Source organism: Carettochelys insculpta, chromosome 25, assembly GCF_033958435.1.
Source record: "Carettochelys insculpta isolate YL-2023 chromosome 25, ASM3395843v1, whole genome shotgun sequence".
Lineage (NCBI taxonomy): Eukaryota > Metazoa > Chordata > Testudines > Carettochelyidae > Carettochelys > Carettochelys insculpta.
In genome coordinates, this window is record NC_134161.1 from 9564055 (window position 1) to 9580484 (window position 16430).

The 16430-nt window shown below is 43.8% G+C and overlaps 1 protein-coding gene across 8 annotated transcripts in view; it reads left to right on the forward strand.

Moving 5' to 3' along the window:
• GRAMD1B (GRAM domain containing 1B) overlaps positions 1-16430 on the forward strand; it is a 216808-nt gene that overhangs the window by 60227 nt on the left and 140151 nt on the right. For 6 of the 8 annotated variants that reach the window (XM_074977031.1, XM_074977032.1, XM_074977041.1 and 3 more), the window contains exon 2: positions 9580-10387. The exons of the other annotated variants lie outside the window; for them this stretch is intronic. In XM_074977031.1, the coding sequence (XP_074833132.1) occupies positions 10026-10387 (362 nt within the window). In that variant the 5' untranslated portion in view covers positions 9580-10025. The remainder of the gene's footprint in view (positions 1-9579; positions 10388-16430) is intronic. 8 annotated transcript variants of the gene reach the window in all.

Here is a 16430-nt window from a genome sequence, read left to right on the forward strand (position 1 = left end):
AACAGGAGAAGGCCAATCAAGGGAACAAAGGTCAGGCAGGCAGTCCCAGCTGCCACAGAAACTGAAACTGACCCACCTGAAATCAAATGCTAATATCCAAGCTCAGTGTGTGAATGTTTGCAGGATTTTTTTGAAATGAATTGCTTATTTTCATTTACATTTTCCACATCCATTCAGGAAACACTAACAATGCCCCTGTGACTTATCTGATGTATTTCTGCTAAGCATGGTTTGATTTCCAGTGCAGTTGGTTCATGCACTTTTCATCCCTGCTGGCTCAGAGTGGGGTGTTGAGACCGTGGACTGTGTATTTTGCTTTTCATCTAAGGATCTCAACACGATGTACAAACATTTTGTAATTATGCTTCTATGCCCCCCTGTAAAGTAGGCAAGTATCATTATCCCATTCTTGCCGATTGAGAAACTGAAGCATAGAGTTTGAAATGACTTTCTGTCAAGAATTCGTGGGAGAACTGGGATCAGAACCAAGGCAACCTGATACCCAGTCCTCCACAACAGCCACATTTTGTCTCCCCGGCCATCATGCAGTATTAAGTGTTCTCAGACTGTTCTGCCTGCTTAAGACTTTTTGTGTTTCTTGCAATCCGAAGGGAATTGTTCAGAAACCATTTACCTGGAATAAAATAAGATGAATAAGGGAAGTTCTCCAGTCGCGCTCACTCATCCATAAAACCAATTAGCATAGGGAAAATCCAGTGCACTCCTTGAGTGAAATTTCAGCATACTAAAGTGTGAAGTGGTATTGTCTGACACTCGCCCAGGAATCAAAAAGAGATGAAAAATGTCAGCAAGTCTCTGTGCTGCTGCTGCTTTTTTGCTGAAAGATTGTGGTAGGTGCTGACCTGCTAGCCCTAGGGGCAGATGAAACAGATAGAGCACAGCTCAGCCACTGCTCGTGCAAGTGACCACACCGAATGCCTCAGCCTTGACCTTGGAGGCGCCGCAGTACTTCTTGTTGTTTATTATATTAGAGGGATCATTAGTTTCATCGGAGGAGGTTTAAATGAATGTGTCTTGGTAAAATATAAATATGCTGTAGGAAAATGATACTTACTCTGTACATACAATGCTTGTAATGGATGTGACATCAGACGGCTATAGCTCTGCTATACATACCCAACATAAATGGTAAATATATTGTTCATTTGTGTATTGTGTGTTTCGTAGGTGCAGAATGAGCACTTCTGTATGAATACTCACAAATACTAAGTGACAACTGCATTGCACATACAGCAGCTTTATGGCATATATACATGAAGCCCATGTATGCTTACGCATTGTATACATTCAGTATTCATCCCGGGCTGCATGCATCACAAACATTGCTCTGTATATGTGATTTGCAGTGCAACCTTGAAGTGTATACAGGCATATCCATGCACACAGTGCAATAATCTCTCAGTTTATGTGGAGGTTGCATCCTGGACAACCTCTGTGTATATCAAATTTCGTGTAAATTGTGGGGCAGGGGTTGGGGAAATCCCCAGAATTTCCCTGGCACTTCCCCCAGCTGGGAGAAACGGTGCCACAAGCCTCGGACTGCGCGCCAGGCTCCCTGGCTGGGGAGCGGTTTCTCCCAGCTGGGAGAAACCATGCTGAAAACAGCTGTGTGCCCACCAGGCTCTCCCGGCTGGGGGAGCTGGAGGGTGGGGCCGTTGCGATTTGCACTTAATGTGCATTAATGTGAGTTAAGTGCAAATCGAACTTGCGCTTCTCGAGGGTTTACTGTACACAAACAGTTATTATACACTCTGTGTGCATTGGGCACATTTCCTCTTTGTATTACATGCTGCATACGTGTGGCAAATGACTGCACAAAGATACGCTACTTGGGCATGAATGTGGAGAACACAGAAAATGAGAGTGGAGGGTTTCACTTCTCCCTGAAGCATTTCCCAAATAAGTCCATTTATGGGAAGATCATTAAGTGAAATTACACTCTTTCTCAGGTGCTTATTTAATTGAGGAAATAGGCTCTAATGGCCTCACTGCTGAGGTTGTGGACAGGGTTCCCACTAATAATTTATATCCAGTGTGGAATAAATTTTGTTCTCTGCACCATGGCATGTGTGGACATGCACCACCAGCAGTAACACATGCTGCAGACTGCGGGTGCTGTGGGCGCTTTGCTAATTAGCTGCGCAGCACCTGAATCTCTCTTGGGTAGTCACCCAAGCATTCAGCTTACTGGGAATACTGGCTGTGGATAATTAATGGACAGAAGAGGTATTTCTGAAGCAGTTTCTAGAACACTTATTATAAAATGAGTTTGTCCATTGTAGGTAGGAACCTTCTGTGTCCTTCCATAGTTCTAGGACTCCTGAGAATTGAGAGCAAAACTATAGAGATTTCCATTTAGCCTGCTGCAGCATGCAGCAGTGAGCGATAGTTCTCTGAAAAGCGCTTTTTCTCTTGTCAGGGTTTGGTATAGCACACAGCAGTGCTCTGCTTACTTCTCTTCTGTGAGAGAAAATGGACTGAGTCCAGCAATTGGCACTTGGACTAATGCTGCAGAGTGAGGGGAAAGGTATTTCAGAGAATTAGCTCCTCTTTAACAAATGGCTGTGATGGAGAATCTCCCAGGAACAGAAACTGCCATTTCTCTATTTCTTGTGCCTTGCACTGAAGCATTTGCTCCTGACTACTCCTAGATAAGGTACTGGATTGAGAATTGCTCTGATCCAATCAGACCATTCCTGTGTTTCTCTCTCCTTGGTGCCATGAAGCCCTATATTTTGTTGTCTTGGGCTGAGGCTGATTTGCTTGCTTTTGTTAACAGAAGTCTATTGTCTGAACACTGGATTTTCTACAAACTTCTCTCTGGCCGCTGCTCGTTAAGGTGTGGGAGGTGCAGGGGAAGAGCTTTAGAAGGTGCTGGGTAAGTTTTGGACCCATACTCAACTCTGGAACGTAAAATCGAAATTCTGGTATCTGAGAATTTGGGAACAGGCAGAGCTGATTTAAAGCACGTGTAATTCGGGGAGCAAGAATTTATTTCCAACTTGGACGCTTCAGTAAATAAGTTAGAATAAAACAAAATGCCGACTTTGCTCAGAGAACAAAGTAGACATTTACAGGGCAACCTCCAGATTAATTTGTGTGCGCTATCCTGGAAGAACTGGTGAGCTGAGGTTGTGTACTGCTGGTTTAATGTACATCTCTGCACTGCTGCAGTTCACTCATGGAATGTAACTAAATCTGCTTGCAGTAGCCTGTGAAGTTTGGGAGCCCTAATACTATTACCCCGAAGAGTCTTTATTTCAAGTGGTAGAGGCTGTATTTGTGGACAGAGAGTCCCGATGCTGCAAGTGTGTGCTTCAGACTGTGGTGTGTGTTTGTGACAGTGGATTTTGTTATAGCTCTATATCACAGCACCAAGTATATTCCTATCAAAAGAAAGGCAGTGGATAGTCAATTGTTTAGGATAGCCAGGAGAGCTGGGTGCACCTTTGAAGTGTGTTGTGCTGACAGGGGGCACAGCCATAGCTGATGGCATTGTCGGACACTTTGCAATATGGGTGGGGGTAGGGTTGCTGAGAGCTGGTGTAGGTATTGCTTTCTGTGCCCTGCTGGCTTAAATACAACTATCTAGTGACCTGAGCTAGTGAAGCGTATATTCTAGCTGAATAGGAAAGAATGTGCTGTTCAAAGACCTTTTGTTCCTGCAAACTGGCTGTCCTGTGATTAATTGTGTGTGCTGTGAGCTGTGACCCATTATGAAGTGCTATACAGGTACAGAAAATTCAGTGTGTTGGAGTGAGTCACTCCTTGACTCCTACAAACTCTGTGTGGATTGTGAAAACTGCCACAAGGTTCTAGAGGAGTTCACCACAGAAGGTGGCTTACCTGGGTGTGAGAATGAAGCAAAAGCTGCCCTCAGGGCCAAGTATGGGGTTTGTTTTTTCTGCAGGGTTTCTGAATGACTGGCTTTTGAATTCTGCTCCTGGCCGTGTTTCTGGTCTCTGATACACCAGTGTAATCCAGACTAGACCATAAAATTAATTGATTTGCTGTAGATTCATGGCACTGTAGCCGTGAGCAGAACTGGATGATGCACTGAACAGCATAGGTATCCACCATTCTGTGCAATTACCAAGGAAGATAAAGTTCAAGATGCACTGCAAGTGCAATCTCCGTATTACTCAGAGAAAATAGCTCAAAGCTCCGAAAGACATTCCATTTTGTGGAGCTGCCATGTATTTGATGGATTAGTTTTGTAAGGTGTTGAGATGAGTGATCATGTGAATAAGACCAGGTGGTCTCATTTTTGTAGGGGATGACCTTTGAAACACCCAATGATCCCCTTTCATCTGGACCAAGTTCCATTCCAAAGAGCTGATCTAAAAAGGGGAGGACTAAGTATGCCCTTGCAGTAACAAAACACAAAAAGAGAAGAGCCACACAGAAGAATTTGTTCTGAGAAGTGGTGAAGGGATTTTTTGTTTTTTGGGTGGCAGCTGAAGACTGTGGGGATTTTTACAGTGCATGATCCCAAAGGCAATATGCTGCCAAGTACTCAAGATAAGCAAAATCCATTCAGAATAATGCACAGCCATGTGTGGCCTCACTCACATCCAGTCAGAAAGCACTGTTGGACTTTAGCCTTTTTATGTCACTTCATGAATTACTACATATTCCAAAGTGTATGGGTAGAACAATAATAAAAGTGTTCCATGTGCTTTATTTGGTTCAAGTTTGAAAGCCTAAATTGGATTATATTTATTAAAACCATTCCAGGCTTGTTTTGTAGAGCCTGTGAGGTTTGAATTCTGGTGCTAAACATGGGATATAGTTGACATTGAAAACATGTATTTGAGTTCTAGGGTCAAGACTGTGTTTTAGGGCCAGAAACCATGGTTTTAGGATTGAGGAGCTTTACGTAGTATACACTTTTCAGCTATGTTTTGGACAGACCTCTTTCAGGTACAGTGCATATCCCTCCATTCCCGTTCTAAGATCAGCGCTTATTTGATATTGTAGAGCATATATGCTTGTATTTGTGTTTCGGTCTAGACATGTTGAGCAATGTATCTCTAAGATCTGATGTCACTGGAACAAAGCTTTGTAACAGGACAATGGCTAGTTAAATGCCGAGCCACTCGTGAGAAATAACGAAGGCAACATTGATCCTATGAAAATGCCCCACTGTAATTACAATGTTTGTAGCATCCTAAATAAGACATAGTTACTGTATCTAACAAGTACTGGTGCCGGGGAATGATATTTGCTTCCTGAACTATTATTGACCTGCTTTGTTCTTAGGAAAGACCCACGAAAAATTTCAGTGAAGCAAACACCAACTTTTTGTACACTTAGTTCTGAAGGCTGGTTTCTGACTGGCTGGGGATGTACGGAATGTGTTTTCATAGCATGATAGAATCCTAGGGCTGGAAGCAACTCAGGAGGTCATCAAGTCCAGCCCCCTGCCTAAAGCAGGATCCACCCAAACTAAATCATCCCAGCCAGGACTTTGTCAAGCTGGGACTTAATCACTTACTTAGACCAGTGAATAATAAAATCCTTCCTGCTGATGGAAAAGGCAGCATATGATTGCATTTGGTGTAAAATGTATTTCCTTCTCACTTGATAATGTTGCTTCAGGACACTAAGGATTAGACTTGGTTTTGGCCAGTCCATTATATAAAGCTTTTGCCGCTCTAAATTGCAGATGCCAGGTACCTCTCATTGCCAGGTTGCTTTTGAGGAAATAATCTATTTCTTTCCATAAGGAAATGAGTAAATGCGGCAAATCGTGTGCTGCAAAGGAACATCAACTTTCATAGAGAAAAAACATCTGCAGCTTTGGAATTCTGAATTCAAAATTTTGTCGCTGCAGGATCAGTATTTTGCATGCAGCATGGCAGATTTAGTAGCAAATTAAACTTTTTGAGCTGCAAAGGAATTAAGCTGGTGCGGTGAAATTTTCCAAGCATTATCTTTACAGCAGTCTCCCTGCTCTAATTGAAAGATTTCTCAAAACACCAGGAAGGCAAACTTCACACATCTGAAGGATTTGTTAATCTTATCAAGTCATTTTTCTGGGGTCTTTCTGCATTGGCAAACTACTTTGAATTCACAACTATTTTTTCTTCTATTTTAATATTTGTCTTTTCCCCCATTTTGTTATCAAGAATGATTTAGTATAAAAGAAAGTAAACTAATGAGAAATCTAACCTGTGTAGTAGAGACTGAATGACTCCATAGACTCTGGATTAGTACAAGTGGGTGATTTGTATCCAGTATATAGTCTGTTTAGTTTTTCTTTGCTTCATTTTTCACAGTCCTCTCTTAAGCAGGTTACAGTCTCTAGAAAGTTTGCGCTTGAGTCCAACTTCCCAAGAGGTTCAAAATTAGGAAGAATAAATGTACCCATTTCCCAGTTCTGATGTTGATCTGATGAATAATTCCTGAGTTATGTCCTGGCAGAGGTCTAAGGATCCTAGTGCCACGCTAGCTAGTGCTGGCAGCATGCTTTAAAAAGTGAATTCTCTCCAACATGATATATAACTCTACCCACATGGAAGAGAACAAAGGGTATAAAGCCCCAGCAGTGCAAAGATAGCCTCTTAGAGGAACATTAACATTTCTCAGTTTCATGTTCTGCCCAGTGAGAATTTTTTTTCATGGATGGAATTTTTGAAACTGTAGGTCATTAAATTTGAGCTAACTCTCTCATTATGTAACTTCTGGTTTGCAAAATGCACCAGGGAGATCACCAGTGTCCTCTGTCCAAAATAAAAATGACTCACAGTGTTCAAGTAAATAAGTAATGTTTAGTAATCAGAGAAGCACTCAGAGTTAAAGGGATAGACTCTACGCTTGTCCGATTGGTTCTGTCTCACTGAGGAAGGTTCTCATGATATAAAATGGAGAATTCTCCGCTTAGGGATTTTTTTGTCATATGAGGACGAACCATGGGAGGCTGACAAAGGCAGGTTTTTCAGAGATCAGAGACGGATTTTGGCGAAAGAACCTTGTGCTGGGGCAAATCCTGGTGTTGTCTTGGAGATGGAGAATGTGTGGTTAGACCAGAGGGACCATATCTCCGTGTCCCAAATACGGGACTAGGAGATATGGAGCAGGAGGCGCGGCTCCTCCTGGCTCCACCAAGCACTAGCCCTTCCCCTCCCCCCCGCCCCAGTCCTGTGGAAGCGGCACTTCTCCAGGAGTTGCGGGGAAGCGACATGGATGTGGCAGCTTAGTGCTCTCCAGCCAGTAGCTGCTGGCAGAAAAGGTCGGGGTGGAGGGTGGGGCCCAAATACGGGACAATTAGGCCCTTTCAAAAAATAAGTAGGGATGCCTTTTGGCATCCCAAATATGGGATGGACGGTTACCCTAGGTTAGACTCTCATGAAGGAGCAACATGCTCTATGTGACAAGTATCAGAGAGGTAGCCGAGTTAGTCTGTATCTTCAAAAACAAGAAGTCCTGTGGCACCTTATAGACTAACGTATTTTGGAGCATAAGCTTTTGTGGGCAAATATGTGTTTTATTATTAAAGTGGGAGTGTGTATGTGGTTGGGGAGGGTGGAATTAAACTTTCTTGAGCTGGTTTATCTTTCCCTAGCACAACAAACAAATAAACCTCACACATTTTCACAAAGATTTACAGAGGAAATCCGATCCACCAACGTATGTGATAATGGAGGGCAATAAATGAACTGTCCATTTACATGCTACAGTACGTTAGAAATGGGCAGAGGTTCATAAATTTTGCTGATGGTGAAACTTTGAAAAACTATTGTTTTAATTTCCCCCTTATTCCTTTTTTTCTTTCATCAGAATAAAGCAGTGCAAAGCAACCAAATAACCCAATATAGAATAAATGCCAGCAATAATGCATTTGTTTGTGTTGCACCTCAGGCACTGCATTATAGGGTTTTGGTTTCCAGATGTCCTAGTAGAATGTTCACACTAAATTTTCAGTGAGTCAACAGGTGGCTAATAGCAACATTACGCCTGTGGCTGCAGAATGCAAGGTGACTTCCTGTTAAAGCTGTTATAACATTGGCTTGTGCAATGGGTGACTGAAGTTCTCAGGTAGCTATGAGTTCACCATATTGTAGAGAAATATCACAGTAAAGATCTCTGTCCTTGTACTGAGCAAATAATACTGTGTTTGTTAGACGTAAAACAAAAAAAGACCTTTTGTTCTTTTGCCTCCTCAAGTCCCTGTCTTTTTATTAGAAATAATTTTTTGTGCTTTTTGAGATATGCGGCCATTCTCAGGGGGTGTGTGTGTCATTTTGATTGCAGGTTTATGGAGGTCACCTGGATACCATGATGTGGGATGCTCTAGAAATGGATAAAGACAGTTGTTGCTTTAAAGTTCTAGCCAATTTTTGAACCACATTGAGAACAAAGAATGAAGGAGATTTTGAGACAGTCATCTTAGGCTGGCAACCAGTGATTTTATTTAATTAACAGTGAAACCTCTTATCCCCCTGATCTTCCCCACCCACCCAAATCTACCACCTTCCCCCCGCGCCCGCCAAATCTTTCCATCTACTTGTAAACTGGCTGTTCTTGCTTTGTGCATTCTAGCAACTGGAAGCAAAGAGGTTTGATATTCAAAATTCAGCTCTGGATTTTGAAATCCTGCCCCCTCCGAGTCCCATCTGTGGGACAAAGCAGTGAAATTCAGCTCTGTATTTGTCTGTGGAGGCTGAATTCCCTGTCACAGCCATGACAGAATCTGTGGAGTTTAGCATGATTTCCAGCTGAAATCCTCATTCAGCCTAGCCTTGCTTGAAACCTGTTAGTGAAACTTTGGTGAGCGTGGTGAGGGAATCCTGTCAGTCCCTTGGGCACAGAACATCCTGCCTGGCTTAGCATTTTATTCTCAAAGTTATGCAAAGCTCTTCCATCAAGCTAACCAAGTGTGACCCTTGTTTTCTCTTCCTCTTGGTCTAGTTAGTGCCGGGGAATCTTCCACATGGGGGAGAGTGTGTGTTTGTATTTTTCTCAGGCCTGTCCTGCATGTTTCATTGTCTCTGTGTGGCGTTTGTCTTCTCAGTGTTGGTACCTCTCCTCGTGACTGTCTATCACCAAGTGTGTCATTTTGGAAGCAGCCTCCAAGGCCTAGAATTCTCTAAAAGCAGCTTTCCTGAACACAAACCCCTTGCAAAACAAAGTCAGCCAAAATCCCAGCTCCAGTGCTGCGGCTGCTCCTCAAACCCTCTCTCCACTTTTCCCCTTTGTGCATTCAAATGAAGTGAAAAGTAAAATATTTGGTCACAAGATGATGGATGGTGGGGTCCACGCCTTCTCCCCCTTCTGCAGGGTGGGACAACCAAATAGGAAGGTGGGATAAAGGGGAACTCTGGCCAATTGGCTGGCATTAAAAGTTCTCCCCCCTCACCTTATCCTCTTTCATTAGGCTGATTGCAGCAGAGGCGTGTTCCCAGCCCTCAGTGTTAGGAGTCCCCTTACACTTGCAGCAGCTGCGGGTGCATGTCTTATCTGCGACAGAAAAAGAACTTCCATCCCGTCTGCTGCTCTGATTTTATCTAGTATCATTGCTTCCCTTCCTTCCTCCCCCTCTCTCTGACCTCACAGCTCAGCCTTGCTCTCAGTCTCACAAGAAGACTTTTCCAGCACCGCTTCGGAGAAGTGTTCACTGAGCCGCGACTAGGCAAAGCGCAGAGGAAACAGAAGAAGGGTGGGGGGGAAAAAGCCAAGAGAACCCAGCGGGTGTCAGCAGTCTTCCTACCAGAGGCTAAACTCACTGCCCTGAAAGAGCTCAAGCAGGAGAGGAAGACGCTTCTCAGCGAGAAAGAGGAAAAAGCAAAAGAGAAACTTTGAAACAGGCTCCTTGGTAGTCTGAGGGCCCCCTGCCCTGTAGATGAAAGCACCCAAGGGGAACTGGAGAGTCCCTTCTCGAGGGGGTGGAAACATGCTGAGCTGGGGAGGAGTGCAAAAGGGCAGCTTTTAGCTGTGTGGTGTGCTTCACAGTGAGATCACAGAGTGAGCAGAGGTGGGAGGGGAAGGCAAAAGGGGACCTGATGCCTGCTGCCAATATGACAGAGACCCTCCAGCTCCCAGCATTGCAGGTCCCAGAGCAACAGGTGCCCGACTGCAGCCGGGCCTGGTCCAGCTCGTCCACCCCCACGCTGCGCAGGAGGCGCTTCAAGATGAGGCGGATGAAGAACGTGCAAGAGCACAGTTTGGAAGCTGGTGGGTACCAGGACTCTTCCTCGCCCAACAAGGAGTTCCTGCAACTCCCATCCATAGAAATCACCCCATCCAGCGATGAGGACACCCCATGGTCAAACTGCTCCACACCCAGCGCCTCCCCACGGCGCAAACGCTTCCTGCTGCGGAAGTGGCTGCGCGTGAGAGAGAAGAAGGAATACAGTGAAAGCAGGTATGTCATTGGCCAAGCCTCTCTTCCTCTCCCTCTGAGAAGGGCCCAGCTAGGACAAGGCAGTTTAATGCCTTATGTTGCCTGTAGATGGCTGGCTCAGGGGCTTTGTCTCCCTCTACTGTCTGGGTTACTTTGTGATATATTTAAATTATTGCTATCTACAAGACAGTGGATGCTGTCTTCAGCTGAAGCAGTAGAGACTCGCTTTTCGAGCTGATTCAGTTCCCGATTACCCCTCACCAAATGCCTTTAAAGTGGATTTAATGCTGATGAAAACTCTCAGATTGATGACCAAGGAGACAAAAGACTCTAGTAGATGGGTGGTGGTTGGGCAGTCTTCCTCCGTGCTACGCCATCAATGTGCTGAGCCTTCGTCAGCAGAACTCCCTTGTTCAATCTCCATGGCCCTTTTAGTCCTTGGCATCTCTGCTAAGACTGCCAAGGCAGGGGCCAGTGAATATTGGACTTGACAGTGGTTTTTGTGAGTTCTCCAACTAATGTCATACAGGCTGTTGCACATCTGTCAGATGGCAACGAGGGGATAGGGAGGGGAAAGCTGATCTTATGGCTAAAATACAGGCCTGTAAATCCAGGAACTGTCTGAACTACGTTTCCAGCTTAAACCTCAGTTTCCTCATTTGCAGGAAAGAGGATAATTAATGCTCACCTGGGTCACAAGGGCATTGTGAGGCTTAATTCATGAAGAGCGCCAAGTTGAGCTAGAAGTTGTTGTTGGAATGCAACATGCTATTGTAAGATTTGATGTGGATCTCTCCTGAACTCGCCATAATTCAAACTGTTGACCAAGAGACTCATTGCTCTTTTCCCTGTCCCAGAGCTATCCAGTTCTTTGGGACTAATAGTCCAAAAAACTGGCTTGCTGGGGATGTTTTGACACTTGCTTCTCTGACTCTCATGTTACAGCTGGAGTTGCTATTGCAATAAGTTTTGATGGCACTACAAAATATGCATGCACTGGCTGGGATGCAGCTCAGAGGTAGAGTTCCAGTTTTGTTTTTCACCAAAACAGATTATTTTTGTTGTTTTCATCAGTTTTTTTTTTTTGAAGAAGAAACAATTTTCTTATTTGCTATGTTTGTGAGCTTCGAGCCTGCATATGCACAGTATATAAAAAATAAATTGAAGGGAGCATATGGTGCCTTCTTCTATATCTACCCCAGCCACCTGACTATAGGTTGTCCTATTGATTGCGATGTTGTCCTAATAGTCTAGTGAAGGAGTTACACACATGAACACATTCCTCTGAGAATGCAGGTACGCTCCCAGTCTTGCAAAAGCACTTCCACTAAGTCCAATTCCCTTGGCAAATCTTAAGCTCTCCTTTGCAAGAGCAAGTTGCAAGGATGTTGTGCTGCTGCAGGTTAAAATGTCTTTGAATTGGCCTTTTTTGTAGGAAGTCATCATTTTGGAAAAAGCATCCCCTGACATTGTGACCATCCAGTGTCATTCAAATGATGGTTTCGGAAAAAGCTGGGGATACTCTTGAAAAATCTAGGAGGGATTCTGAGGGGAGCATGTATAAGGGATGGGCATCTGAATTAGAGAGTTCACATTTGCACTTCACTCGGGTTTGTAGCATTTTAGGATAGGTGCTGGAAGCAGGGGTGCAGGGTGGTGGTGCTGCAGCACGCCCTGGCTTGATTTGGCTTTGATTTGGTTTCCATTGTATACCAGATTTCCAGTATGGTTCAGCGGCTCTCAGAACCCCTCTATAAAAACTCTTTCAGATGCAGAATTTTTGTTTGAGTCTATCTTTGGGGGATATATCTGGTTATGAACCCTTCAAAGCACATTTCTGCATTCTCTCTGATCACATTTTTGAAATGGGGACTGGAAAAAAGCTAAGGCAGTTCATGGATTAGGTGGTATTAGCATACCAAGGTCAGCATGGCACTTTTTCTCTTTACATGTTACAGGCTCCAAATCCATCCCTCGCCAATGGAAAATATATCAGGTTTTAAAGTGGAATCCTCCCTTACCACCCCAGAGGCAAACATTTAATTCTTCTCCTGCCCTTTGCTGCTGAGCTTGCAAGCTTGGATAACACAAAGAGGATCAAAGCATTCAGAGCTCAGCAGGAGATGGAAAAAACCAGGGTTTTCTGGGTCAAAGCAGGGAATTTGTGCAGACAGGTTACAGTGAAGAATTTTTGGGGGTGAACTCTAACATCCAATGAACTTTGCTCTCAAGGTTGCGCTCCAGTAGAAATCTCATCATGTCATGGGGCATGTGTCCATGAAATATGGTGCTGTGGGGAGCAGCAAGCAAAACCTGGCCATTAGAGAAACAGATCAATCATTCTCCATCCATCTTTCCACACTCTAGGCTTGTTTCCAAAAGTGTTGGCTCTGCTGGGGCAACATTGTGTCATTATTACCTTCATGATGCTGATGTCCAATATGAGAGAGATCACATCACTTAATCACTTAACGCACTATGTATGGATTTTTTTAAGGCTATCAGGAAACATTATGTTGTCGTCTGTCTACGTGTATAACAGAGGTCGTTGAATTTTACTCAATCTGAGATAGAGAATGCTTTTACAAAGACACCCAGACTTTGTTTGAAGAGGTCAAGTGATAGCAAATCTACCACATTCGATGGCTTGTTTTTTCATAGGGTGATTACCCTCTTTATAAAATGTGTGCTTAATTTCTCGTCTCTGCCTTACTGGAAGACAGTCCTACCTCAGTGATAGGTAAAAAACTGACCGAATAGAGCAATGTTCCACATAAGCTGAGTGTTTGGGCGGCTGCCCAGGAGAGATTCAGGTGCTGTCCAACTGGTAGTAGAGTACCCACAGCCACTCACAGCCAATCGTATCTGTTTCTACTGGTGGTGCACATCCCCATATGCCTTGGTGCACACAACAAAATTAGTTCCACACAGGGGGTTGGAAAAATTCGAGGGAGCCCTGGAGAGGAATCTGCTGCACTGAGACCCTTGATGGTTGGCTTAATTTTCTAGACTTGAATAGGTCTGTCTTTCTTTTTGATCCCTCCCAGAAATGTTGACTCAGCTACGTACACAAAATCACAAGTTACTGTTGGAAACTTGGTCCCAAAGCTTTCTGATACATTAGTTTCTGGTTCCCCAAAAGTCTTCCTTCATTTAGTGATGGCACAGTAGCAAGGAAAAAGAGATGAAGAGATGACTGGTAACATTGTTGTTCTTGTACAGAAGATATCACGGTTTGTTCAAGGCCTTTATAGGTTAGATATCAAAAGAGAGCCAACAACTAATGGGGAAAGGACCACCTTTTTGTTCTGTGCTGGTGTGGGGTTCCAGTCCATGGCTCAGGCCCCTAGGTAGTATCACAGATGAGTTTAAGAACAAATCTTTCATGGGGCTAGGGTTGCCAACTTTCTATTGGCACAAAACCAAACATCCTAGCCCCGCCCATTCCGCCAAGGTCCCACCCACAACCACTGCATTCCCCCTTCCTCAGTGGCTTGCTTTCGCCCACCCTCATTTTTACTGGGCTGGGGCAAGGGGTTGCAGTGAGGGTTCTAAAAGAGGGTTTGCTCTAAATGAGACCTCCCAGTATGGCAGGGGGCTCTGGACTTGTGCATGTAGTTCGGGTGAGATCTCTGGAGTGAGGCAAGGGATGAGAGGCTTGAATGCTGTAGGGGACTCCAGCCCAGGGCATTTGGAGTACAGGGGTGGGGTGTATGTTGAGGCAGGGGATTGGGGTGCTGGGGGGGGTGAGGACTCTGGGGTGGAAGTTCTGGCTTGGGGTGGGCCTGGGGGTGAGGAGTTTGGCCTACAAGAGAGGGCTTCAGGTTTGGAAGAAGCTCTGGCTTGGGAGTTGGGATGCAGCAGAGGTTATGGGCTCTGGAGTGGAGGTGTGGACTTTGGTGGTAAGGGATGAGGGGCTTGGGGTGCAGGAGGTGGCTTCTAGATTGGGGAAAGGCTCAGCTCTGCAGCACCTCTGAAAACCAGACACACCAGGCCATCCTACATGAGGCTTTGCAAACTATGTCCAGTTTAATGGCACTCTTTACCTCCCTGTACTTAAGTTGTTGCCCCATCTGCTTTCTGGTGCAGTGATGATGCTTACCTTCTTTTGTACACCATTGTGAGCTCCTGCCTTTAAGGCACTATGCTAAGCCCAAATTATTATTTTATTTCTGGGTAAGGCAGAATGGTGACAGCCAATATGAGATCCCTCCCGGGCTGGCCAATGCAAACTTTTATCTGTTTGCTATGCCTGTAATGAACATGCATTATTTATGAAGTGAATGTGATCGTGTCACCACTTTAATTTATTATTTATTTATTTTGTTTAACCAAAGCCATTCATAGTCATCGCTCAGAGCGTTCAGGGTTCCTTGGAGGCCATGTAAGAGTCAGTATGCATCCAAAATAAATAGAGCTGACCCCATTCCCCTAAATTATGCTGTTAAAATAACACATGCCCTGCCCACGTAACCATACTTCAGCAAAAGCCAGGAATAAATAAATAGGCATTACTGTATGGCTTGAAGATCGAGAGATCCCAAGTCAGATGTGTGCATCCCTGTCTCCATATGGTTAAATAGATAATGTTTAGTATTTGGGGGTACATAACGTGTCCTGGATTCTGTTGCAGTGCACTTATCTTATCTTATGCAAATGTTTCCAACAGCTGTTAACTTAATGGAACAACTCCATTCAGGGAGAGAAGGGTCCTCCTCTAAAAGCTCTTTGACCCCAGACTTTTACATTTGCAGACATTAAGCAAGAGCTCTTATTCTGTTAACCTTTCACCTTCCTTTAGCACCACTGAAAACTCTGGGACTTGTATTGAGGAAAAAGTCTCATTGTGGGTATTTGGCTTCAGTGGGAGGACTGAGTGAAAATAACAACAGAGTAAAAATTTGAGAAACTCCACTACTAGAGAGCTGCTGGGAAGAACAAACAGTACTGATCTCAGTGAAACCTCTGGCTTTGCTTGTCTCGATGGTAGAATAAGACATGGCTCAAGAAACAGCAGTTAATGTGACAAAGGCAGGTGGTTGGATTTTTTTTTTTTCTTTCTTCCTTTCTTTCTTTTTTTTTTTTGTTTTAAGAGAAAAAAAAACACCTTGGAACAAAGCCTTGCCCCATGATGGGTTTCGTTTCATGCCCTTGATTTCTGAGAATTGGCAAACTGACTCATTCTGTGACTTTAGCAGCTTCCTCGTGTGTTTGGCTTTGAGAGATTTTCACATTTAATTTTAAAGTCAAAAAGAGGAAAAAACTCTTTCCGTTAGAAATATGGCATTTGACTAACTTTAGGAATTAGTCATGAGATTCAGAAAGGAGAATGCAGCTCTTCTCCTAAGAATCTGTATGTAAAGGAGCACTTGTGGGTTTAAGGAACTAAGGACCTTGATTAATTGGAGATGGTTCAGATAAGCTCCATAGTAATGTTTAGAGTATTGCAAAACATGTCTTTTGGTACTTGATTCAAAGAACTCAAACTATTTATCTTGACAAAGAGAGAGTAAGGGTAATTTGGGAGCTATTTTCATGGCATACACGCGGATGTTGCATAAAATAGTCTTGCTGGAAGGTTACAAAGTAACATTGCTTTATTTCTTAAAATTCAGATTGCTAACATATACTACTTTAAGAACCGAGAGAAAGAAAACAGGCTGCTCTGTAGGAGAGAGGCACACCCTGCCTTACTATAGGCTGTCTGCAAACTGCTGCTGTCCAGCTGATATGCTTTCCCTCCAAGCTCCCTAGCTTGTAAGCAAGCCTAGAAAATGCCCCTGAAATTTAGAATGTTTACAATTTCAACACAGCTTTTGGTGTGCCACAGTCAGTTTGCAAACATCTACATAAGGAACAGAAATCTAATTGAAGAGGGATTCTTTCATATAGCCTACACAGTTATAAGAAGCATCAGTGTCTGGAAGCTGAAGCTAGACAAATCCAACTGGAAATTACGTGTAAGTTTTTGACAGAGAGGGCAATTAACCCGTTGGAACTGTTTACCAGGGTAAGTGGTAGATTTTCCATCACTGGCAATTTTAAAAACAAGATAGGATGTTTT